Raw genomic sequence first — 26742 nt, 5'->3', positions numbered from 1 at the left:
CAGTGTTATGTTAATGGTTGGACTCGATGATCTTAAAGGTCTTTCCCAACCTGAATGATTGTATTCTATGATTCTACTCATTGGAGTAGCTTTCGCTGTCTTCTACACATTTTAGCCACAATGAACCAATGCTATTAAAGTACTTGTTACCTACCTAGGACATTAAACTTTGCAAAGAAGGATGGAGACTTCAGATTTAGCACGGGTAGAAGAACAGCAATCAGGTAAAATGGTACTGTTTGTGATTTGTTCCACCACTCCTTGAAGAGTTCAAAGCCAGTATTGTTGCCAGAAGAGAAGATCACACTCTTGTTCTGTGGTGGGTGACTGCTAGCAGCACTTGGACAAATGACTGGAAGAAAGGAAAAGAAAAATATCCCCAGGTGAAAATGGTTTCACTTGCATAGAATCTTCACAGCCAAGATCCCATAATTTCTGGGGTGTTCTACCTATGGGGAATAAGACCACTCAAAAGCAATGCTTGACAATTCAGTTCCTAACTTCTATTTGTTTTTTTATCAGGAGTTCAGTGCTAAGGTTTCATTGCTAGGCACCCTGCACTCCAAGCTGACAAGTGCTATGGTTTTTTCAGCCAAGCACAACAAAGATGCTATTTGTCTGACGCCTGAGCTAGGGCATAGGATCAGCCTTCAAGGTCACATACCCGTAACTAGGTGTGTTCAGTGCCTACATGCACCTGCTGGAATCAAGTCATAGGAACACACCTCTGCATCTGGCTGCGTATTTAGCATTGTAATCTGTCCCCGCACACTTCAGTAAGATCATATGAACCAAGATGCAAGCGCACCTGTGTACAGAAGAGCCTGCATTACTGTATGTTGCTCTGGGAACACACAAACTAAGGATGACAAGAAAGCTACTACAACAATTGGCAGGTCTAAAACTCATGCACTGAACCAAAACATCCTGTCATCTTGGTGCCGTGCCAGGTGCAAGTACAACACTGCTAGACAACAAAACAGAAGCAATTTATGCACCCATAAGATATGCACCCATAACACTGCCAAAAGGGAACATCTCACTGCTGTTACATGGTGGCTGATCAATGGCAGCACCTGAACAAGTGACTGGAACAAAACCAACCAAACAAAAAGATGCCTTGATAAAAATGTTTATTTGATTTTTGTTATAATCAGCATTTCTTTCTAACACATGCCTACAAAGTTACGTGTTGAAATATGAACCTGTCTTATTGTTCTTATAATGTCTTGTTTTAAATTTTGGCATCCCGCAATACTTGATAGCCTCCCTCCTACATTGGCTGCATGCCTGTTCTGTTACAAAGGCAAAGGTGTAAAAAGTGTTCTGCCAAATTTCTTGAGAGACCATTATGTTACTTCCAGTTTTCTCATTTGCTTTCTCTCCATTGCTTATAAGAGGACTGTTTCACAGACCTTGAAAAATGCTTTTCTTCTTACTGATCTCCTTAGTAGCCCTGAATGCCCTGCCAAGAGTCATTTGAGCATCTGGCAGCCGTTAATTTTGTGAAGCAGCTGCTTTAAATCTTCCAGTTGCTGGAGGATGCTGTGGAACATTGTTGTCTACTTTGTCTCCAAGTTATACCCCCTGCTGCATTAAGAATGGGACGGAACAGCAAAAGCAGGACAGAGCACAAGAGAAAGAGCACTGCAGCAGCTATTGGTGCCTTGCTGGTAAGGACTGTAGTAGAAACAGGATTCAACACTAGCTCAAGTGCAGATCAACTGGTTTTCAGAATTTATTTCTCAACTCCTTTGCCTGACTCCAACAGCTGCCCTCCAGAAACACGGCTGCAGCTAGTGTGACGCAGCTGTCCGGCTGGTACTGAAATGTTTCCCCATTCCCCTAAGCACTCAGGATACAGAAAATTTTCTGCTTCGTAACAAAGCACTAGGTGTTCAGTTACTATACATAGGCAGCAAGATCAGAGGTTGACAATGCCTAGCTCCTGCCTTCATTCTACATTATTCTGCTTACTTAAGAACTTGCAACAGACCTGTCTTCATACTTGACTGCGGTTTCTTCCCTTAGTTGTGCAAATGTCAGACTCTCCACAAAATCCAAGCGGATGCTCATTTAGCCTGACACTTGTTTCTTACTGTGCTGAGCATCATTAAAGCTGTTCTTATGGCATTTTTGTAAATAAGAATGTTGCTGAGAGGTGGTGAGGAGCAAAGATGTCCCAGCCAAGGTTTTAAACAGTAAACAGATCTGATGTGCCTTAACTTTAGGGTGCGAAAGTTAAAATTCCTTAAGGCAATTCCTCACTGTGCAACTACTGTTAAGAGGTCTAACATTCATGGTTTTAAGGAGGATCTGTCTGGGTATACACACACTTGTAATTTGCTTTTTAATCCTTATTCCCACCCTCACTTTTTTTTTTTTTCTTTTCAACTATTAAGCTTTCCAAGTGTGTGGTTATTTGTGGAAGTACAAATCCCAGATAATCAGTACAAAGTACAAATCCCAGAAAATTATAGTTTTTTAAAAAACAGGTAGTTAGAACTTATTATATACACTTTATAACTGGAATGTCGTTAGGCATGGAATCGTGATGATCTGCCTTTAAACCCCCACCCCAAACCAGGAAACAATACCAATAAGTGCTCTTACCTTTGTTACTTCCATTTGTGCCAGGAACAATATCTGTTACATTAATGTCATGCACAAAGTCTGAAAAGAAGAAAATCTTAATATCAATGCCCCAAACCTGCTGTTAGGCTTTTGTCTATTGATGTGATAAAAATTAAGCAAGCAAATCTTTTGGAAAATGACATCAGAGGCGCTTGCACTTCCCCCAACCCCAAGTGGATATTTTAAAACTTTCTTTTAGAAGTGTTTTAAAGTAGCCCCCCACTACACTACTTTCTTCTCAGCAGCCCTGTCCTTTTACGAAGTTCCGAAGCCTCCCCTCCCAGCTGCTCATTCCTGTTCCCCCAGCACACCTCCGCTTGTCCCAGCTCCTCTGTCTGCAGTGTTGTACAGTAGGTTAGTGGGGAGATGCGTCTTAAAACCAGTCTCTTTTGGGACAGAAAAAGAGTGCATGCAACTACCTCCTTAGTCCAGATGGAAAAAGCTTCCCCTACTAATTTTTCTAATCTTTTTTTCAGAAGAGACTCTGTGGGATGCTTTTTCCATGTTGTATTTTAAAGAAAGGTATCTCTGGAAAAAGATTTAAGTCTCACTGTCTACAGTCATCTCTAGTAGTATTTTGTTTCCAGTACACTCCTGTGCTACTCTATTGCTCTGCCACACCAGGTATTTCTTAGTTTCTGCAACTTCACCAGTATGAGAGTGTTGGACAGCAATTTCCTTATATTTATGTATATATACACACAGAAAATGCCCATCAGCTTGGAAATTTAATTAGTGTGTCTCTGGTTAAAATTTGCTTCTGCTGCATGTGGGTGTATTATGCACACAGAAAATCAGCTGGGGCAGTAGACCTCAGATCTTTTTAATGCAATTAACAGCAACTTGTTTCTCATAAAAAAAGTTTTGTTCCCACAAGACTTTTTTCTATTTTTTGTTTCTTCATTTTGATTTATGACACGCTGAATCACAACTGAGTTTCTTATACTTACTGATATCAGTTCAGTTCAGCAATCAGAAGATTTAACTAAAATAATTTGTCACCTCCTCACTTCATCACTGCTTTGTTTTACTACTTAAAAAAAATGTACCTAGTGTGAAGCCATCAAAAGAACTGATAGCTCTTAGAGAATTAGAGCTTTTTAGAATTAGTTATAGATGGATATCCAACCTATATTTCCTCTGTACTTAAAAAGTGTTTTAGGACTAGCAATTGCATTTTTGGATGTATTTGTTTCATAAAACAAACACAAAACAAAAGGATGGGACACCATGTTAAAAAAAAAAAAGACAGGATATCATACTTGGCTTACAGTTCTTGCATTCTTTGTGTACTACTAATTTCTAGACTATCCTCCCTTAGGAAATAAATTTGTTCCCACCTAAATTGTGTGTTCAGATTTTTTAAAAAGTCATCTGAAAGTACAAGAAATACAGCAGCCTGCTTAGAATAACTTAGAAATGCATGGCTGGAAGATGCCATTGTGTCAAACCTACATCCTATTACCCATTTTATAACTTAGTAAATAAGTAGCCACAATGAAAGTTAGGATAAGAATCCAATGATTAAAGTTATCACAGAGCAAACAACTTAAATAAGAACCCCTAACAAATATAGGTAAGTGATAAAAGAACATGCCAATCTCAGGGAAAAGCAGGACTTTTTTCCTAGAAAAGGAACTGTTTCGATCATTCTGAAGTTTGCTTATTAGAATTAGGAGTTATTTGGTTAAGAATAATTTAGGATTAAAGTGCTAACCTTATTAAAAAAAACAAAGTCTAAAATGAAATGGCCTTAACAACGTATGAATTAGGTCAGCCGTAAAATATACCAGTCATTAACCAATAAAGTATGTCCTTCAGGGATGGTGGGAACTCTAATTAAACATTGTTTAAGAGATACAAATGTCTGTGTTGTTATTTGCCTCAAAGATTTGTTAATTACTTTCAAAACAGAAACTCTTAAATCTTAGTCGTTCCATTCAACGCTATGAGTCAGGTTTTCAAAGCTCTCAATTCCAACATTTATTCCCACAACTCTACATACCTAATTGATTGTATCCACAAAAGCTTGTGTGTCTGTGCACGTACAAGGGTGTAAATAACCAATGTTTTCTTTTGTAGCAACGCCAGACTAAGAATTGTTCTTACACTCTGCTACAGTTCATCGTTCCTTCAGGGACGCTTGCAAGAACCTTCTATATGGCAGCACTCTAAGTGTGCTTGTTGAAATCTAGAATGAAACTAGATTTTTTTTCCATTAATCTGGATCATTGCAACAGCCTAGCCTGTTATGTGGCTGTTCAAATAGTTACGCACATGCAAACAAGGAGGGAGTGAAAATACAAAGTGGAAACAAGCAACCAGGTTTGGGTTGTTTAAACTACACCAAGAAGCCTCATTACTGACATGCAAATCAGGTAATTGGTACTTTGCCTTTGATTAAAACCACACTTCAAGAGAGAGACTGACAAACTGGCTCTGAAAACATACATGACTGTGCCCATAATCACACACATAGTTACTTATTCTCACTTGACTTTTCACGCAAAGTAACAGAAAAATGAAGATTAAGTAAAATGGACAATTCTTTTTCAGTATAAAGCAAAGTCTTGATCCTTCCACAACATAGCTGTAAAATTTAACCAAAAATGTATACTTACTGTATATAAACCTTCCTGTGTTGAACAGAAAGTTGGACATAAGCACCCAATAAACAACCATGGCTCCAACAAGCGATACCATAGAAAATAAGAGGCTTGACCATTGACCAAAGGATCCAAAGTAATACTTGCAAACATCTGGGAATTCCCAGTTTGAGGTATCTATTAAAGCTGAAGAAGATACAAAAACCAGAAACATATTTAAACTAAATGTTATATCAGAGTCAGTAGAACTCTTCATGACAGGATGTGTTCTTGTTTCAGAGTACTCTTGACAGAAATTCACAGTGCTTCCACGGGCTAAGAAGATTGCTGTTAACTTTAAAGTTGAACATTCATAAGGCCTTTGACTGAAGGAGCGTGAAGTGGTAGAGGCTTTTATTGTGGCTATACTACTACTTTGAGTACTCCCAGAAGCACTGGAATAAGACATGGTGACAAAAATGCAGCCATGCATTTGCAGCTAAAGGCTTTTGCATGAGTTATGGCAAAGTAGGCCAGACCACGAACTAGTCCTCAACAATGCCCTGAAATGAGTTGTCACAAACTGGAGGTCTTAACTGCCTTTATTTGAGCAAGTGAGGGGTTAGTTTATGCATAAAAGCACCAACTACAAAAGCCGCAAGATGAGTTTTGAACAATAAAAGTACATTCTAAGTAGAACCACTGTCATTGAGGCAATTGTCCATAAATTGCTTCCGACATAGAATATACATAAATATTAGGGTAGTACAGGCATACAACACAAGTGGATGCAGCTACAGCCCATGCTGTTCCACTGGGGAACATGATCAGAAATACAGGTAGAGAACTGGACAGTGCTTATGGAGCAGAAGGGAAGCCTCTAACTCCGCAAGTCCCCAGACGCTTAGTAAGTGAACATTCGAAGCCGTGCTTGCTAAGAGTTTGGGTTTGGCTATAATACTTAGGTTCCAAAGAACTGAAGGACCATCTAATAAGGGAAGACAGATATTTAGGTGACAGAGCTTAGATCAGACCATAAAAGTAGGGAGACATTCAAAGGAACAGCTTTTATTTGCAGGTCAGGTCTAACATATATACTAAAGATACAGACAAACTAAGAATCTATTAGATCTCTGTATTTCACACTTAATGGAAATATCTGTGTTATGAAGCTTTGTATTTCTTACGTATCATTTTCCGTGATTTCACAACTCTGTAGCAGCAATAAAGAGTCAAAATGCCCATCAGTAAGATGAGAATGATTCCAGAAGTAAAGCCTGCCTGTTAAGAGGGAGAAATACATTTTACTTTATCAGTAACACTACAGAAAAATGAAGAGCAAGCCATGATGCCAAAAACATTTTCATACACATACACTTTTAATAGTTCTACCTGTTTTATTCCCCATGGGATACTTAATATAGATGTACCCATCATTGTATTCCATATCATAAATCTAGGAAGAAAAGAAAAAAGCCAGTGAATAATTTAAGAAGCACTCTTACTTCATACTACCCTCTTAGCTACAACAATTATGCATACAATATAGAACATTCACTAATAATGCATTTTCTGGCTAATATGGCAAGGTGCTTAACATACATTGTCACTACACTGGAGTTTTTACCATAGCCATCTGTGCAACTGTCAACTTTAAAAGCAGTTCCTAATGGACTGTACACGTAGATTTCATCAGGAGCTGGAAGTACATGATCAGGAGCAATCTAACAAATGGATTAAAAAAAAAAAGACTTATTAGTAACACCAAAGTAACTATCGTCCCAAATACAGCAAGCCAACTGCTGTAAATCACAAAATCTTTCAATTAAAAGTGCATTAAAAAAAAAAAAAGGTTGGCCTACATTAATTTTCTCTCCATGAGAAAAAAACAGTTGATAGGATTTTTAGCTAGACAGCAGAAAAACAGATTTTTCTTCTACAAATTGTCTGTAACATACTACGCACAGACTATACTAGTTCAATCATTGCAGCTGACCACTGCTTAAATCCTCTTATAGATGGGAGAAATGAGTACACACATTTAGGCAGCCTGGAGCACTGTTAAAAAAATTCAAGCTGTTTGTCTGTTTTCTGTGGATGGTGAAGGCATTGCACAAAAAGTCAATCACAACTTGTGATAACACAAGACCTTACTAAGGCACTCAGCTACTAGATATTTACCTCAAAGCAAGCTGCAGAGCAATTTTGCCCCTACCTTTATTCATGCTTCTTTTATAAACCTAGGCTATGGAAGACCCAACGTGCCAGACACCACTCAGTTAATCTGGCCCTGTCTTTGACTTACCAATGCCCTGTCTGCAGGAGACGTGAGCCTGCTGTAGTAATGAATCCGCTTACTCATTGCTGAAGCTTTGTCAGTGACTCTTTGCATGTCGTCGTTCACACTGACTATGTTTGTAGGCTCCACATGAAATGGTCTAAAGGAGGGGAAAAAAAAGAAAGAAAAGGAAAACCCTTAAAACCCTAGAACACAAGAGCTAACATACAACTCGGAAAACAGCTTAGCATCACTCAGGATGAGTCTGTCATTCACTGACACAAAGCAAATGCAAAAATATCACTGCCATGAGGTAAGCTGCCATCCATGAAAGAATCATGTGTTTGTATCATCCACTTTAAAATGGCCTCTTGTGCAGATTCTGTGGGGCAACATAACATCAAAATTCAGACCTAATATCCAGTCTATTAGTTCTCAACAATGAGTCACACCAGAACTACATGTCAAATAAGCTTGGCCAAGCTTATTAGTGCTTATAACCAGTGTTGCCAGAACTACTGATGAGGAAAAGAGGTAGAAACAGAAAGCGTGAGAATGCAGAAGCAGAAAAAAGACAGAGAGGAATGAGTGGTGGTAATGAGGACCACCTATGAAAAGGCTAGGAACTACTAATCTACCCCAAAACACTGTAGGAAATTGTGTTTAATGGGGAAGGAAGCAAGCCCAAGTAAGTCCATGTGCTCATACTATTTTTAAGCCAATGCAACCAGGAATGGAATTTGTCACAAAACATGAAACAACAGATGCCCACTCGCAGTTCTGAGCTACTTCACGACTTCCTTTCAGATTTAATTAGGGTAATCACAGAGAACAGGACTGTCAGCAACAGAAGTCCTACGTCTCTCATACAGAGATGTACAGAATACAGGTGGTCTCCCTTACCTCTTCCCCAGGTAAGTTAGACTGCAGGCACAGTCACAGCCACTAAAGGAGAAAGCAGCCACACCACATGCCCCTTGTTTTCTCTACACACACATAGGTACAGAGCAAGCAGAATGAAAACTGCTCCTAAAGTTTCAACACAACACAAATCTAGCTTCTCGCAAGGGGCGCTACCAGAGATATGCAATGTAAGCAAGATATTGCCAAGATTTTTTTTTTAATTGAGTGTAATTTCCTTCCATATAGGCATACTATACTATTGCCTAAATGCGACATTCACTCCTAGCACTGACAGGCTAATTTCTCACACAAGAGAGGAGATACTGGTGGCCTGTAAGCCTTGATAGAGGGTTCTGGGGTTTTTTCCCTTTCACCAGTGCTTTTAATTTCTAAAGCAATCTCAACAGCTTTCTGATCTTCATCTTCCAGGTTGATGTTTAAATCACTCAGAAACAACAACTAGCCCCAAACCAGAACCCACAAAAGTACAGATCCCAACAAGTTTCAGGCTACCAAGAGCAGAAATTAGGTCAGCAGTAAACCCATGCCATTTTTCCTGTAACATGAGCAGAGCCTATTTGAATTGACTGTTTTTCAATACCCATTTCTGGCTCAGACTACAAAGGAACTTGGTCAACCCCTCCTGCCCCAGCTCTCAATACTGTGACAAAGGTCCCATTCTCTTTCCCAGTGAATCATTAAGCATTTGCACCATGGCACCACCTTTCATCTGGAAGGAAGAAAAGGAATACAGCTCTGAAGCTGGTTGTTATATCTTTGGAAGACATGAAGGTAGGTCCTTATTCCTGTGTGCTTAAGGGGACACAGCAGGCAAGAGTATTTATGGGACTAATAAAAACTGACAGAAGTGGAAAACAGAGAAAAATAACTTCCTTCTCCACAAATTCATTCTTTCATCTTAGACTTCATTAATTCTTGCATCTTCCTTCATCATGGAAAAAATGGCTTAGGCTTACTAAGCCATTTCCCACTCAATGAAATGAAAGTGAACACATTTTCAATTTTTAAAGCATTCTCAACTGACTCTTTTTTTCCATGTCTATGACATGAAGGGGGAAATTCCCGTCTTGTGTGTGGACTTCTGTGGTGTTCTTATAAATAATTAAGAGAGATACCGCAATTAAGCAGGAATAAATTTTAAGCAATAGCTTTATTACTCAAGGCAGAGGCACACAGGGGTAACTAATTCCATAGGTACGTAACGTACAAAAATACTCATGGACTGTCAGCTCTAAAGGACTTCACTTGTTTTAGCTTAAAATTTATTGGGCTGATCCAATCATTGGACACTGCTAAAAAATATTTCATTAGAAGACCTGTAAAATAAAGACTGTAGTTATGAAAACAGGAAATGTAATATGTTTAATCCCTCCCCACCTTCAGTCAGCTCTCTGTTGTTTTCTTTTTGGATCACTGACACACAAATTATATTTAGAACATGAAAAGTATGTGTTTTCCTGATTTTACAGGAGCTGCATAGTGTGAAGAGCTTCATGAGGACTACCTCTTTTCCCATCTCCAGTTAATATTATTAGTACATCCCCATAAACTTCTATTGCTACTGTCGAAAAATTACACTGAGACACTTGCTTCCAAGCGAGCAGATCTGTGGCAAAGATTTCCTTCAAAATGGTGTTCAACAACTGCTGACATTGATGTCAAAGAAAATTCTTTCAGACTGGAAGACAGTGGGAGATTATTTTTTAAAGCAATTCAAATTAAAGCCATGGATGATATTAAAATTAAAATAACAGAAAACATGAATACAACATCCTATCCTATGGGGAAAGCAGTGTTATTAGTCAATGACCAAACAAATATCAAGAAAAAGTTTCAGGTATAGCAAAAATGTATCTGTATGTAGGCAAGAAATTCTTTACAGAAAGGTATTTAATTTTCTTCATATTATGAACAGAGTCTGGATTGAACAAGCAATTCAGCACAAAACAGAAGGGTATGATCCAGAATCTAATCTATGCGTGAGGAAAAAAAGACTAAACAACCCCAAAGAAATTCTGTGTATCCGTTGCTGCTGCTTCCTGCCTGGAGGGCTGCACATGTTTAATGCTGCCAGTACTTGGGCTACTTCGCCTCTTGATCCCTTCTGGTGCACATCTGTTGAGAATGAAAATTATCTAAAGCAACAATTAATTTTCTTTTTCTTAGGGCACCATTGCACTGCTAGTCTTACTGAGCAAGTAACTACGCTAAAATAGACTGTCCACCCATCAGTTTTACAGTTATTAGAGATCTCTTTGAAACATCAGTCTGACTTGGAAGCTATGTGGGCAGGCTGGGGTGCAACCTTCCTCCCTGATCTCCACTAGGAGAGGGCAGCACTCTGTCTAGGATCAAGGTCATTTCCCAGCCCCCAGCTACACCTAGATCAAAGACTGGTTGTTGGGCATACTCAGACAGAAGTCTGAGAAGCTCTCAAAGAAGTTTCCAAAGACTGAGATTTTCAAAGCACAAAGCAAGTAGGATATAATCTGGGGTGTATTTTGGAAAACTCTCTTTAGGGACCTTAAGTCCGGCAGACAAGCACTCTGTAACATGCAAGCATCAGCAGCTGCAACAGATTCCTAGAAAACTTTCTGATTTATACAGGCAATCACATTATATCTCTCACGTGGCAAAATGATTATGAAAAGGATGTGGGACAATGTGATCTGGGAAGGGGAGAGGTTACATGGCTGGAGGGTGTGACTATCAATGCAAAACAGCGCAGACAATTTCCACGCATTGAGATAGACTATAGTGTCCAAATGAATTCATTATATCCATACTAAAAAAACACAATTACAATTTATATTTCAATAGCTAGCCTGAAAAACAATGCTCTTTTTACCAGGGCAAACACACCAGTAAAACACAGATGTTTTCTACAGCACAATGAGTATGGACAAGATGCAAGATCTCATGCAGGAGGTCCACACCCCCCATACACTACACCCTGCAGATGTACTTCAGAAGGCATTCCCAGAAAACCTGCAGCTACACTCATCTGCTAGTTATTTCTCACTCACACAAAGGGACAGTTAATAAGAATTCTAGTGCTGGTCCAGGAAAAGAGAGAAGAGGGCTTCTGTCCAAACTTCCTCACATTATGAACTTCAGCAGCAATTTTTGCAAGCAAAGAAAATGAAAAGAGATGCTCATGATTAAAGTTGTTTCCAAATACTGTGCTAGGCAAAGTTCAAGTGCTGGTTTGGAGGGTTAGGGGGAACAGCACAACAGGAAAATTTGTTTGGCAAACTACATACAATCTTGCAACCGCTAGCATCCATAAGGGTGCTACATCTTTTTTCTGGGTATTTTCAGCAATGTACCACATCTTGCAGAGCAATGAAGCAGTATGACAAATACTTACCTCAAGAAGTTTTAAACTAAATAATACTGTTTTCCAAGTACCTTTGCGGAAATATTTTTAAACAGCAAACAACTGGTTCTGGACATGTGATCAAAAGTAGTGTTCTGAGTTTTGAGCTGTTACAATATAATGCAATTTTTTGTGTCAGTGCCTCTTTTGGCTTTACATGATGGTATTAATGACTTCACATCAGACAAACTTTTCATATTTAAATAAATACGAGAAAACCTTCTTTACAGAATGCTTAACAATTTGTTTCCTCTCCTCCAAAAAGACCACAAGGAGCCACTTTAGCTTACTGCACAGCTTTCTTTGACACCCGACATCAATCAGTTACTTTTCAGGGATGCAATAGGATTATTACACAGAAATAAAACTAGTAAATTCCTATGGCTTTATTGTTTTACTGAGTCACCAAATTATTATAGGAATGCTGTACATGGCACAGGAGAAACTAAGGAGTAAAACTGATTCACTATCATGGAAATTAAAGTAAGGAGAAAAAGTAATAAGACGACAACTATACTCATCAGTTGCTATTTCTTAATCAGGAACTGTCTATCTGCATAGGAACATTACAGATGTCAGTGTGCTTCTCTTAAGGAAACCTGTTCCAAAGAATTCCACGACTGACTTGATTTTTACTTCCTAAGCTGTCTGAATTTACTTAAGCATTGTAAACAGTACACTTATAGTTTATCCTATAAGACTTTTATTCTTTTATTCTCTTGGCAATACATTTTACTCAAACTTCTTCCACATTCATATCACCATTGTCATTATAATGATTACAGCATGACCATGCAAGTATCTTAAAATGCTGGATGCAGAACCAAAATAACCTTTCAGAGCACAATACTAAGCCACCTGTGTTGCTCATGGAATACACATTTTAGCAAATAAAGAATCACAAGCTTTACCATACCACATTTCAAGCACTGTTCCCTCTTCTGTGTCAAAGGCAAAGCTATTTTACTCTTCTTTTACAAAGAAGTATGAAGGTTCTTAATTAAGAAGGTTCTAATTCTTCCCAGTTAGGAAGTAGTAATATTAGGAATTAGTAAAAATGTTAGCAACACAGGAAAATGAAAAGCAGGCAATGGAGTAAAAAGACCACAGGGGTGTGGAGCTATAAAAGCATAATGAATGCAGAAATGGTAGTTTTGCACAGGTAAGTCCTGACCATTGTCTACCATTTTGCAAGTTAAATGAACTTTGAAAATAAAAGGGAACCAACCACTTTTGCATGAAAAAGGCTTCTCTGACTCTCCTCTACAGACACTGTTTAATTTATAACTGTTTAACTTCACCTGCTGATCTCTTCAACATCGTGTGAGAACACTAAGGGACTTCAAAAAGAATAGAAAAAGGAAGGTTTGACCCCCCCTTTAGCAGGGGGCATTGCCCAGTTTTTTCATGTGCAAAACAACCAACACAAAACATCATTTGTTTCTCTGAAGGTTCAAGTATTCCTGAAGACAATTGCAGTATCTGTTGACAAAAAGTAGATTTAAAGAGCAGTCAGAAGAAAAAAAAGAAACTCCTTCTCTTGCATACAATAATCATCAATAAGCCATTGCATCAATGACATTCTAGTTTTTCAAGGGACCTACAAAATGGGCAAAACACACCTGATACGGTGTAATTCAGGTCTCTGCAGAGGAACAATAACATCCTCTTTAAAAGGATTAAAAGTGGCTTTATATTTTCCCCAAATTAGCAAAAGAATACTAGACAAAATAATTTACAATTCTAAAAAACAATTATCTTATTGTGCTTATGTAAACACTAAAAAGCACGCCTTTCAAAAATCCTCAATCCTCCAAGCTGTTAAGAAAACCAAATAACTATGTAAATGCCGTCAAATCTCAAACAACCCAAACAAAAGAACAGAACAGCACTAAGACAGACAAACAGCAATTATAAGCAAATCACACAAAACACTTCAAGAGCTATCGCAATCAAAGCAAAATGACCACCCACCAACGTCTGATCAGGTTTCTGAATAGTGAGTTAAAAAAAGGAGCAAACTAAGCAGAGCAAATCAGGTACTATTGCACTTGCACTGTTTGGTACTTTTATGCATGAGAAACCTCTCTCCCTGGACCTGCTACTCCCTAAAGCTCTAATGAAGAAGCCCTTCAACCCGCCCACTGTTCTGACCACAACGGACACAGACCCTGATGGCCTGTTCTTCCTCATTCCTTCTTCTAAAGACTGCGGCTGCCTCTTCTAATACACACACATGGAGTTCAACGTTGATTTCCAGGACTTCCTGTTATCCCAGCGCTCATGCCCTTCATCTTTGTGCCTCTGCATGCTTGGAAGGCAAAAGACTAAGTTGTAGAAAATGGGAGAATGAAGTCAGGGAATGAGCAGTAAGGACAAAGTGGATGGATCTGCAAAGCTGGAGGTTGTGGAGGTGGGAACACAATCCAAGTACACGCTTCTGCTTTTGGGGCGGGAACCAAATGCCACATGCTATATGACCTCTTATGAAGCTGAGTCTCCAAACTTATGAAATCACAAGAAAAAAAGAACACACAATGAGGAAACAATACCTAACCTCAGTTTTGAAAAGCAGATCTTGACATTTTGATATATCACCAAGGTGTAAACTTCTCTCGTTGCTACTGCATCACCACGCCACCTGAAACCCATTGCTTCTCAAACAGAAAACATACGTCCTCCAACACAAGGATCTCCTAAAAGCCATATAAATTAGCAGTTGCCTTATGCCAGGAGGGCCCTGAGCAGCTCAGACACTCCTCAGAAAGAAGATAAAGCAAGAATTCATATTCATTTTGCACATTTCCTTTTCCCACCTGAAAGTACTCTACCCTTTCCTAACCTTTATACACACAATTCTGTATGCTCCTATACCTGTGCTCCGTTTGTTCCCCCGGGCTCACTCAGACCCTTATCTTCCTGCCTTTGCTCCCAGAGAAAAAGAGAGATTGCTTAGCCCCTGGCTAAGGTTTAAGTAGGCTTTCGTGGCTTTCCAAAGCTGCAGACTGAGACAGCAGCAAAATGCTATTATCAAGAACATTTTTTTTGCTGAAGTGGGCCCCAACAAGAGGATTTTGTATACAACAGTGCCATCTTCAGTTCCTTCAGGAAAACTGCTCTACTGAAATATGAAGCTGGATGCAAAGGGAAAAATGAGAACCTTAAACAGGGTCCAAGAGGTACCATGGGGCTATTCCTTCGTCTACAAATGCAGAGCAGGTGCCTCCAGCTAGCATCAGAAAGGCAGTGCCCTCTCCAATCTCCGATTTCATTCCATGACCAGCTCACAAAAATCTGCAACAGCAGAGTAAGTCTCCCACTCCAACCTCCTTGGGGGAACAGAACTGTTAAACTCTAAGAAAACATGCAAAATAACCACTTAGCTAGATATGTATTATTTTCACAGGCATGGCAAAAGGCTGGGCTGATGAATTTTTCCTATTTGCTCAATCTCAAAAAATACTACCTTTTTTTCTTAAAGGCAGTAAAGGTTGCTCAATTCCCTCAGTACTAGCAAATAATGTATTTTTCCAGCATCACTTGCAGAATGCATACAGAGCCACTTACACATACTGACAGCCATTTATCTACACCATCTGGCAAGCCTTCTTGCATAGTCTCAACATTTCAGTTTGTTGCGCTAAATAAAAACCATCACACCTCAGTACACACATGATATTCCATGTCTGAAGAGCACTTTAAAAGCCACACGCCAAGTTCTTATTAGAGCACTCACTCTGAAGTGATGTCAATAGAAGAGTCTTATCCTTATAAACAAAACACAATACGAACATCTGTTCACCTGGTGCTTGGAAATAATATCATATAGAGACAAAGTAGGAACTGTTTGTACTCAGATCCTGGTTTCCAAATGTTAGTCTTCTGTCTTTGTAGGATTCTGTCACTAAAAGCAAAGATTAAACAACTAATTGCTATATAATCATTCTGTAGGTTCGGCCTTCCTCATACCTTTTGCACTTAAAGTCTTCTGGATTAAACTGTATATTCATGATTCCATAATTGCTTTCATCGCCTCCGACAGGAATCAAGAGAGGTTTGATATCCTCTTCCATATTTGGTGAATGTGCCACCTCCTTCTAGATTCTGTCAGTTATTCTGACCTAAAAAAAAGGAAACAAGGCAACTGCAGGTAAGTAAAACTGTGTCCCTGCTACGAATTTAACATTGGCAGAGTCCCGCAGCTTCAGAAGCTCCTGGAATGAAAAGCACCAGAAAATCCCTTCAATTTGCCACTTGGTAGTTCTCATTCCATAACACAAACATCACAGGGCAAGTACAGCGGGGACAGTATTTTTTACAACGCACTATCCATTTAAGTAAAGTGCTCAATGTACAATTGTGCTCTGAATCTCTTTTAGCACTGCAAGAGGCAATATAAATTAAAGGAATATGACGGATGCTGTTGCTTATATTGGGACTGAAATAGGTTTGTAAAAAGTAAGGCTAGGAATCCGAATTTCCTTTGAGCTACCACAGCTAAGAATCGAGTCCACTGTGTGCAAATTAACATGAAATATATTCATACATAGGTCTTACCTTCCTGCTTTCAAAGCATGGGACTCCTTTTCTTACTGCTCCACTGTAAGACCAGTGTGATTTTTAAAGGAGCTGTCTTTCCAATTTGTAACAGCACAGCTGAGAACAATTTATCAGTTATTAGAGACTATTGTTTCACTAAATTACTTCAAACTTTGCAGCAGGCACATATGCAGTTTTCCAGTATATTTCCCAGAATAAAGATCAGATTATTGCAGTCTACTGTGTCCAGGCTCTTTGAATTAAAGGCAACAAATGGTTTAATAACACATTAATAATAATGTATTATATGCATTCAGAGCACTCCTGGCCAAACAATGGGAAGCAGATCGCTTTTAAGATTATGGATTTCCACTTAGACTGAGTTAGTCCTCACATGGGACTTGCTGTGATCTCGTGTGCAGCTGAACAAATGTAACGGCTTTAACAGCTCTCATCCCTGCTACCTCTTGAAGAATTCCTCAGCCAGGACTACTTCTTCAAACACATGGTAGAAGTATCTGCTCTTTCAGTGGAACTGTTTCCTGATGCTTTAGAATGTTAGACAGGCTGATGGAAAGACAGATGAGAACCAGAGCTGGCACAAGATAAGGAAGAACAGCACTGGATGTTTGAAACCTGGGGTGGTGATGGAGGAAGGTAAGATAAGAAGAATGAGGTGTGTATCATCCTCCTGTATCCTCAGGGAAATACACTGTCAAGGCCCAATCCCCAAAACGACATCAACCTAAGTTAGGCGCTCCTTCTATCCCTTCCTAGCTGTATGCTGCCAATCCTCTCTCATTAGCTCATCCCACCTCAGGCAAAAAAACCCCAAAGAATCTGAAGGAGAGGATGAAAAAGGAAGGAAAGTTAGCAGTTTTCAACCATGTTGACTCTCTGGGGTTCAAACAATTGCTAAAGGAGGAGTGGGAAAACACTGAAGGAGCACATGGCTGGGACTGCAGAAGCACTAAGTCTGGCTCAACCTGCCGAGGAAGTGCGTTTTAGATGACAGGGACCCGCTCCCCCTCTCCCTCCCCGCCCCTGGTGTGCTGTGCACAGGTAATAGCTCTCTGCTCTCCAGGGGAGGGGACCACTGGAGGCTCCAGTTCATGGAAATGCTACTGAAAGCACTAGTCCTGCCCTTGACAGCTCAAGGGCATTTGTGTGATCCCACACTAAACGGGACTGGGAAGACTGATTGAGATGAAAATTAACCATTCTTTCCCTTGCTTTAAATCCAAAGCTTGGGGCTTGTTGTCTGGCTGCACACACTTGCATGCTTGTGCAAAGTGGCGATAGTGCATGGGTGAAGCCATTTCATCTGGCAGTGCTGCCAGTCTCCTCCTAGTTTCGCCATCCATGACGAGATTTGAACAAAGTTACTGAGGCATGATTATGAGTTTAAAGGCATGATTTTCTCTTGATCATTTTAGCTCTTTGAGAGGACATAACAAGCGATCATTGATAATAACCCAGGCAATCTTAAGAGCCTTATTTGCACTCCCTGATAGCATCCTCTTTCTCTTGCACTTCATTTTTGCTGTCACACTCTCTAAAGCTTTTTCCTCTCCTCTTTCCAGAGCCTTTCCTAGATGGGGCTTCTCTTACCTACTTTAACTTACTGCTTCCTCTCTTCTGCCACTCTAGCCCTTCTATAAACCATCAGCTCAGATTCTTTGCCCTAAAATCCTTGTCTTCCACATTATTGCTGCTGGTTCTTTGGCCTCAACTGAATGTCTTACATTCTCTCATCCTTCTCAGCTCCTCTGGTGATGCTCAGCTTACAAATTCCTGCTCATTTCCTCTCTATTTTCTGTCTCTCCTACACACTGCCAAAATTGCTTTCCAAACCTGCCTTTACTGAGCACTGCTTACAATGAGATTTCTTAGTTCACAGCAATACTTTTATTTCATGTGGCACTCTGTTCCCTTCCAAACCCCATTTATAGTTCTCCTCTTGTTCACTTCTTTCCTATTGATTTCCCTTATTTTTCTACAGCTCTAGGTCACCTCCTTCCTCCCTACTGATTCCCTGCACACTCCACTGTTAAATTCACCCCAGTGCACACCAACTTCCTTCAGCAGCTAAATACTTCTGAAACAAACCCAAAGACCCCAAAGATTTCATGCACTGCTACAGATATCCACCTACTCCTCTGCCATTCCCATTACAGAATACTTTTTGCATGCCTCTGACCACCCCTGAAAACACCAGCCTTCATGTACTTTTATTTTTTGCTTTTAATTGTCACCTCTAGATTCTACAGCCTCTTTCTTTCTAAGACCTCACCAGTGGTCTTGGGTAGAAGACTGGTAATGTGGTATTATCTTCTTTTATTCCATTCTTTTCTCTTTTTCACCTTAACATCCTGCATGCTTTTTCTGAACAGATACACCTCAGATACAGATCCCTCACTTGTTCTGCATTTTGCAAATCTCTTCCGAGTTTAAATCACACTTTGGATTTAGTCATAAAAATGCAGATGAAAATTTAAATTCCTAATGACTGAACTGAAATTTGAAATAAATTCAAATCCCAAATACTCAGAAGTGTTTTTAGCCAGAACTTTCCAGAAGACCGTGGTACTGAGATCCCTTCCTTCCACAGGCCCCAGTTTACGGTGCAGATAAAGCAGACACGACATGCTAATTTAAGATACTGCTTTGAATACATCCATTCCTTAAAAGCTGTTGTAAATAATGTATTTGTGCTTTACAATTCAATCTGACAAATGCAGACAACATTGATCACCAGTTTGATTTTCTCTGCACTGTGGCTATAAATAAAGAACTCAGAACACTTTATAGTATTCCATAAAGAAAAATAATCCTTCCAAAACATAGCATACAAAACAAGTTTGGCTTGACAGTGTGATTTGGGGCTTATGGAATTGCTGCTTACTGACTCTGTAGGGTCTAGTTAAAAGCTGGATTGGCAAAGACAGCGTATTTTTTAAGTGCTTATTGTTGAGAACAGGTAGGTGAAGCTTATGACCAGCAAATTGATTACAAATAGATGCAGCTATCACATGTAAAGTCTGCAGCTAGAGCCAGTACAGCTTAAAAGACAATTGTAAGCAGAAGAGCAAAATGAAGAAGAATGAACCTGATTAACCTCTCTTTTATCTAATTTCTACCACTTCTGGCTGGACTGCACTCTCAATAAACATTTTTAATACATGGGATGGAGCCAGTTGTGCCATCTGAACTTACTGCCTGACAGTTTCCATTACAATAACCTCTTCTCAACTGCTTACTTTCCTAGTGTCCTAGTTACCTAAAGATTTTTTTATACCGGGTATCTGATCTATGCTCACCTCATTCCAGAGGTTTCTTCTTAAAAACCTGTGATATGACATGCAGTATTTGCTATACGGTCTTAAAAAAGCCTGTAATTAGGACGGGGATGTCCAACACAAAGAATTCATATCAAAAATCAAAGTTGCTTGACAAACCTCATTCTGTTTCTATATTTCATGATACACTGTGCTTACAGTTTCCATGAGGCCACTGTTGCATTCAGAGAATTACTATGGATCTCTGGGAATTAACGTATGGCTGCTTGGAAATGGAGAAGGCTCTTTTAAAGATATCCGACTCATTTGCTGTCAAATCGGATTTTACTGCAAGTGGGAAACAGGTTCCTGCTAGCTGTAGTGTATCTGGAGTTGGTGGTATGAATTCATGGTACTTTGTCTTCAGCAGTACTATGAGTTACAAAAGCATCACTGTTCCCTGTTGCTCATCCTCACAGGCTTTCCTCCCCCTATTTGTGGTGGCACAGCTATTTGTCTTCTTTCTTGTCCTGGTGGAAAGAACAGGACTGGGGAATAGATCTGGCTAAAAAAATAAATCTAAAGAGGAAGATAATTGTTTTGGGTCTTGTCTGGGGTTGTCTGGGTTGTAGTTCTCCAGAGCCAGCAGTTTCACTGTCCATTCGAAGAGACACGGGTATGGTTTGTGGAAGAAAGAAGGCAATACTGCTAGAAGTGTAACTAAAACCACAGCCTGAAGGACCACCTACCTCCGACAGTATGTTCCTTGTTTTTTTCCTTCTGCTCAGAACCTTCGTCATGTAACACTGCAAAACAAAAGAGCATTTGTGCTGTGACCACCGAATGATGTTAAATATTTTGAAAGCAACCAAGTGACTCTCAAACTGAGCATTCAAAATTAGTGGATTTTTCCCTGTGTTTTATTCCCTGTCCTTAGAATAAGGATAATACCAATACTCGCCTTAGCTCATAGATACATTGTGAAGAGAAATTAACTTTTAAGTAAAACTTAGCTGTGATTCATACTAAGCACTGCAAAAAATGTCCAAGAGGAGCAGTTACAGATTTTTAAGCAGCAAATAAGGTACATCTGTCTCATGCAAAAGTGAACTGAACACTATCACTTTGCTGCTCTAATAAAACATTCCCTATTCTAAGAACTGTCCAGCCTGAGAAAAACAATGATCTGATAACTAAGTATTTCTAAACAATATCATAATTCATATGTACCAAGATGAGGTAAGATTGACTAGGCAATTTTAATTTTCATTAAACTTAGATAAGTTTAATACTCCAACCTTTGAATACTTCAACTTTGCAACCTCTGTCCTTTTAAACACAGGTTTCTGTGTTTAATTTTCTGTGCACAGGTACCGGGTTTGCTTTGTAACGTATTTGGTAATGAATGAGAAATAGTGATTTTCTCCTCAATATATTGCACCCTATATTCTTCTCTAAAAATCCTTCTTGTCTCTCTAGGTCCTCTGCCATTTGCTTGTCACTATTCTACTCTTCTGCAAGTTCTCTTTTTTTACCTGCAGGGACCTGCTTTCTGTCTTCCTCTGCCACAACCATCATGTGTCTCCTAATTTCTACTAGTGACAGCAAAGATGAAGATCAGAGAGACTGCTAACTGCATTCTCCCACAACTAAAATCTTAAGGCAGGAACAAAGGAAGAAATTTTATGTTTTCCCCTGCAGCATGCCGTATTGCTGCTGAGGGGAAAAGGCTGTAAGAATGTTTTCTCTGCACCCATATTTCTTTTCCTTTGTAACTCAGCTTTGACGAGGAAAGTGTTTGGTTTTGCTTGCAAAACTCCTAATCTATCACATAACCAATACCTGCTATGTACTCCTCCAAGCATTTGACTCCAGGAGGGAATACTCTGGCTTTGCTACCCCCATGAAAGTCAGCATTCAGTGCTGTTGAAAACACCTCCCTAAACTTTTATGGCTGTATCTAGCATAGTTATTAAGATTAAAAGGTAGATCTGCCACAACAGCTATTATAAAGGAAATACGCTCTGGACATACCTTTGTAGTACCAAACCCCCCACAAATCTGGAGCAATGTTGACACTAAAGCATGCTCAGTTGTCCACCTTTCACTTATGAAGAAATGGCTACATCTAGAAGGAAATTTTGAAATACTCTTCCAGACATAAAAAGTCTGTCCAAACTGTCAGCATGCTAAAATAAGTTTGGGATTCTCTTCTGTGTAAGGGCTTTAAACAGCAATTACTTTTTCCAATCATATGCTATCAATACAGTCCTAACCACCATTAGTATCTAATCACCTACATATTCAAACACCATTAATGTCAAGATATCCTTCAATGGTGAAAAGTCTGCACAGACTTTGAATCCTGTCGTCCCTTTTCTTTCCAGGATATAATTTCACTGGTTGCCTGGGGTGAAGCTGACGTAGTATGCCCTCTTGTCCTATTTGTAATTCTCCTACAAACATCTGAAGTACTATATCAGAAGGGCAGTAAAAGGGAACAAGTGGATGAGAATTTAATAATCCAGGTTTTCTGCTGCTGGTCACAAACTGTGAAGCAATACCTAGGGGTATGCAAGTTACTCTTCCCAGTCCAGGCTACACTCCACATGACTTTCAGATGGTAATCTAAACTGGGCTAGACCTTCATTAATCCTCACTGGTTTGCCCCTAGGAGTTTCTGCTTTCCCTGGGTTCAGGTTCTCTCTCTGCCTGCCCCCCCCCCCCCTTACAAAGTCTCAAAAGCTTCAAAGAGTGAAGATACTGACCCAGCAAATTTAAAAACCTTGTTCTAGCCTGGTGGCTGTGCTGTGATCTGGTCTTCTCTGTATTGGATGACAAAACTGTATTACAAATTGCTTGCACTGTGAATCTAATGATGAGTTTATGGCTCAGCTACAAACGTGTGTCAATGCTGTATGATGAGACACCCATCTCAACAGATCATTCAATTACAACCCAGGCAACGCAAGAGGGTTACCAAACAGGTTTACCCCATAGCAGGAACAAAACTGTGTTCAGTTAGTCCGTCATCCCATGAGCACAGACAGCGCTTAGCTGGTTTGTAGGACTGCTATTTATCAAAGAACATTCCACAGAGGGCAGGGGGAGGAAGGCAGAGAAGGGCCACGACCACCACAGCCTCTACCATGCCATCACGGCTACCAGTGCAGTTGGACATGGTGTTGGGAAAACAGCAGCTGGAGCTCCAACAGCTGTTTATGCTCCATGTTACTAAAGCTAAAGTTGCTGCACTGACGTTCGCAGTGGTTCGGTAACAATTTCCCCGGGTAGAAGGAGACCCTGTGGACCAGCCATCACGGATGATGCCAGAACTCTTAATTTGGAAGTCATGGACCTTAAAATAAACAATCACAGAACTTAGTCACCTCTAAGTTGTTACTTTCCAACCTGTCTAATTACAACTGCAGTCTTAAATAATTTTGTAGGAATTCTGCCACCAAAAGCTGTTCTTTCTTTGTTTTGAGATTTCTAGTGGTTCTTAAGAGGATAGCTCCCAGTCAATTAGGTTAGACAAATAAAACCGTGACAATTTAAACTGTGGACACATCTTGCTTCATTTCTTATTTAAAGCCACTACTCCCTTAAACCCCACTTCATACTCACAGTTTAAATACAAGAATCCACTAATGAAAGTGTTTAGTTCAAATAAGCAAAATTATTTTTGAAAGCACTACTTGGTGGGACCTCGTCCTCTGTTAAATTTTGAGCAGGTGAATGGATGAATAAAGCTCAAGGCATAAATCTCAAGTAAACTGCAGGCTGTGCGTGTAAAAATTGTGAGAAATAAGCAGGGTCTACACTGAAAGACAAGAACTTCAAAGCGGAGTTCCTTGGTTCCTCTTTTGGGGCAGTGAGTCCTCCATCAGAAAGGACTGGAGAATACTATACCGGTCCTAAGAGTAGTAGCATACGTTCAGACCTCCTTAAAACTGAGTCAGCTTGCCACTGGTTAGCTTGTCCACACTGTCCTACAACTGTATTGGGTGAAGATGATTTAAATTGTATAAGCAATGTAAACTACTAAATTCAAGCTAGTAACTTTGGGGGAAAAAAAAGACTCTTCAATACACAAGCTGAACCACTGTTGAGCTTCAGTGTACCTCAGACTGAACCAATGGGTATGTGGTTGCTGCCAGATGATATGTCTAAGTAAAATTAAGAAGAAATGGAACATTAATTTGATTTGTCTTCAACAGATAAAGCTTCTATTATTTGTATAAAGATTTTTTTTTTTGTGGAGACTGTAAAGAAATACTTACAAGAAGATAAAGTTATCACCCTAGGGATTAACTTATATTTTTAACACTTTTTTTTTTTAGGTTAATGGGTCCACAGGCCCGTCAAAACCGATGTGAGCTTTTCCCTCAGTTACGGATCGCCCGAAAAGCTTTCATGCCGCCTCTGTGCGCCAAACAACGCTCTGACGTTTTGTTCGTTTTCCCACGTAACACGTTACGCTCGAACCGGACGAGGCGCCGCCGCCGCGGGTCACTTTCTGCGGGCCGAGCCGCTCCCACCCCGGCCCCCCTCCTCCCCGCGGAGCCGGCGCCCTCGGCGGCTGGCAGGGCGCCTCGGAGCCCGAGCCCGCCCCCGCGGCGGAGCGGAGCGGAGGGGGGCGGCCCGCCCCGAAGGGAGGCAGCGCCCCGGCTCGGCCGGCCCGCTCGCCCGCCCGCCGCCCCTCTCAGGGGGCCGAGCAAGCCGGACGGCAGGCGCGGCTCCGGCCAGAGCGGCCGAGGCAGCGACAGCCGCCGCCCCGCGTTCGTGGAGCTCCCCGCCGCCCCGAGGCGCGCCCCCGCTGAGCCGCCCTTCCCGCCCCGCGCCCCGGCCAGGCCCGAGGGCGCTGCCAGCAGGCGCCGCACAAAGAGACGCGACTCCTCTACCTGCGGCGGCGGCGGCACCGCTTCGCTCCGCGGCGGCAACAGGAAACGGCCGGGGTCGGGGCTGGGGCCGGGGCCGGGGCCTGTTCGGGGGCGGGAGGCTCCCGGCGGCCCCCAGCTCCCGGGCGTGGCGGGCCGCGTAGTCCCCGAGGGCGGCTCCGCCGAGGAAGCCGTCCCGGGCGCTGCGAGCGCAGGACTACGCTTCCCAGGGAGCCGTGCGCGGCGCGAGGCCGGCGGGGCGGGGCTCAGCGCGCCGGGGCGCTTCCCGCCGTCGGCTGCTGCCAGGCCTGCGCCGGGCTGGGGCTCGGGGGATGACTGCCCGTGGTGCACCGAACGCGGGAGGCTAGGCGTAGCTCTGCCGAGCCTGCCGGCTCGGCCCAGCGCAGGCGACGCCGCGGCCGTTGGTGGGCGCTCCCGCCTGCCCCGCCGTTCCTTTGTAAGGGATGCCTCCGGCTGGGCAGTCAGGTGCGCCGCTCTTCAGGCGCCGGGGCCTCGCCGCCGCGAAGGACGAGTGCTGCGGCGCACCGGGCTCCGCGCCCGGGCAAGCTGCCGAGTGAGGCCGTCGCGGCACGGACGAGCACTTACCAAACAGCCGCGAAGAAAAGACTTGCGTTTGCTGGTGACGGTGGATGAGGTGCCTCTGTTAAAAAAACAAACAAACAAAAAAAAAGGCAGCGCACCCATTCGCTTCCGTGCTTTGGCACTCCGTGAGTTGTCAAAGCGGAGACCTAACGCTCGCCAAAACAAACCACGCTGGCCCCACGTGACTGGCCAAGCACCGCCCCTGGGCAGTGACGTACCGTGCGCCCCCGGCCCTGACCGGCTCAGGGCGGTGTGCGACACTTGCTGAGGAAACGGGGGGGGGGTCAGCGGAGCGGAGACAGTCAGCCAGCCAGTGGAGTTTACAAGTTCACCGTTTTTAATCCTAGAGGGGTTTTTTTTTTGGTCCCAGTTAAGCTGGGAGCATGTCCTTTTCATCACCGAAACCCTGGCTGAAGTAAAAATTCTAGGGATACCTATAGGTCATGCTTGGGAAAATGGCTGAAGCGCATGCAAGGAAGACAGCAGAGATACAGAGATAGCTTCCCCATGTGAGAACAACGTTACGCAACAAGCGAGACACAACTCCCAGTCTGTACTGTCTGTGCAAGCGCAGCCCAAGCCAGATTGTGTGGCTAGCGGCGGGACTGCTCCTGCAAGTAAAACTGCTGTGTAATTGAATTTTCAGACTGCGGGAGGAAATGAGGCAGCAGAGGCGAACACCACCCATCAACCTGCAATTCAGCTGTGTACAAGCTCAGTCGGACCAAAACTCTTCCTTCTGTGTAGCCCAGCAAATTCACCACCACCGTTTGCCTCTGAGCCCCTCCTCTTAGAATCCAAGTGTACGTGGTGGCTCTTGGACATCTGAAGATTTTGGTTGACGAGTCAGGAATTCTGTCCCCCTGCCACCACAAGTATTTGAAATGCAATGCTGACACCACATGCTGGTGCTATGAAAGTGAATTAAACTAAAACCTGCAAAAGTAGAGATCTGTGAAGACCTCATTTCAGCATGCATGCATCTCGTCTTGCTCTTGCGAGCCTGTCCTCTGTGTCCTATGCTATGAAAGACTTACATAGTTACTACTACAGCAGATAGATGACCTGTACTTCATTGCATTCTTGGTCACCAACTACAGTCTTCGAATTATGCTTAGGGAAAATGTTATATTGTAAGAACTGCAAGCGAGCCAAACAGAAGTGTAGAGATTCCTCCCGCTCCCTTGTGAAAACTGCTGCCAACAGCTGATGTCACAAAAGGGTGTTCAGTCACAGTCCTGTGTGTGTCCTTTGTGCTGTGGCTTTCTATTCTGATGACACATTACCTTCTGGGCAAAGAGTGTCCCTTCCTACATGCCTGGGCACTGTCTATAAAAATGGGAGCCTAAATTCATTTAGGACCTCTTGGTACATCTGTAAGACAAAGAGGGTATTAAACCCAGCTCTTTAAAAAATTTCCACCTCACACTATGTTGAATCTTCTTTTGATTTAGCTTTAAGGTATACTTTGCTCTGTACTTGCAGGTGTAAGATAATTGTATCATGCACAAATTCATAAAATTGAGGCATTATAGAACATTATAGTAGATGAACAAGTAACTTGCCCCATCACTGCAGAGGCATGGTCATGTGGCTAACAAACTTAGCTGGTTTTGCATTTCGTTAGAGATTACTCCAGCTT

At 41.6% G+C, this 26742-nt stretch overlaps 1 protein-coding gene across 5 annotated transcripts in view; it reads right to left on the bottom strand.

The window, feature by feature from the left end:
* The window catches only part of SLC38A9 (solute carrier family 38 member 9), a 54355-nt gene extending 29060 nt beyond the window's left edge, over positions 1-25295 (bottom strand). The window contains exons 1-10 of one of the 5 annotated variants that reach the window (XM_052778666.1): positions 25104-25239; positions 20367-20423; positions 15770-15921; positions 7525-7657; positions 6822-6943; positions 6612-6675; positions 6407-6500; positions 5256-5426; positions 2614-2673; positions 155-352 (exon numbers count right to left, since the gene is read on the bottom strand). In XM_052778666.1, the coding sequence (XP_052634626.1) occupies positions 155-352; positions 2614-2673; positions 5256-5426; positions 6407-6500; positions 6612-6675; positions 6822-6943; positions 7525-7657; positions 15770-15873 (946 nt within the window). In that variant the 5' untranslated portion in view covers positions 15874-15921; positions 20367-20423; positions 25104-25239. Of the gene's footprint in view, positions 1-154; positions 353-2613; positions 2674-5255; positions 5427-6406; positions 6501-6611; positions 6676-6821; positions 6944-7524; positions 7660-15769; positions 15922-20366; positions 20424-24521; positions 24604-25103 lie in introns of those variants that run through there. The other 4 variants (XM_052778668.1, XM_052778667.1, XM_052778669.1 and 1 more) reach the window with 4 other exon arrangements.
* Positions 25296-26742: the final 1447 nt, after the last annotated feature.

The sequence above is a fragment of the Harpia harpyja genome, chromosome Z (assembly GCF_026419915.1).
Source record: "Harpia harpyja isolate bHarHar1 chromosome Z, bHarHar1 primary haplotype, whole genome shotgun sequence".
NCBI classification, from domain to species: Eukaryota; Metazoa; Chordata; class Aves; order Accipitriformes; family Accipitridae; genus Harpia; species Harpia harpyja.
Note: the sequence above shows the minus strand (reverse complement) of the source record. Positions and strands in the feature narration are given on the sequence as shown.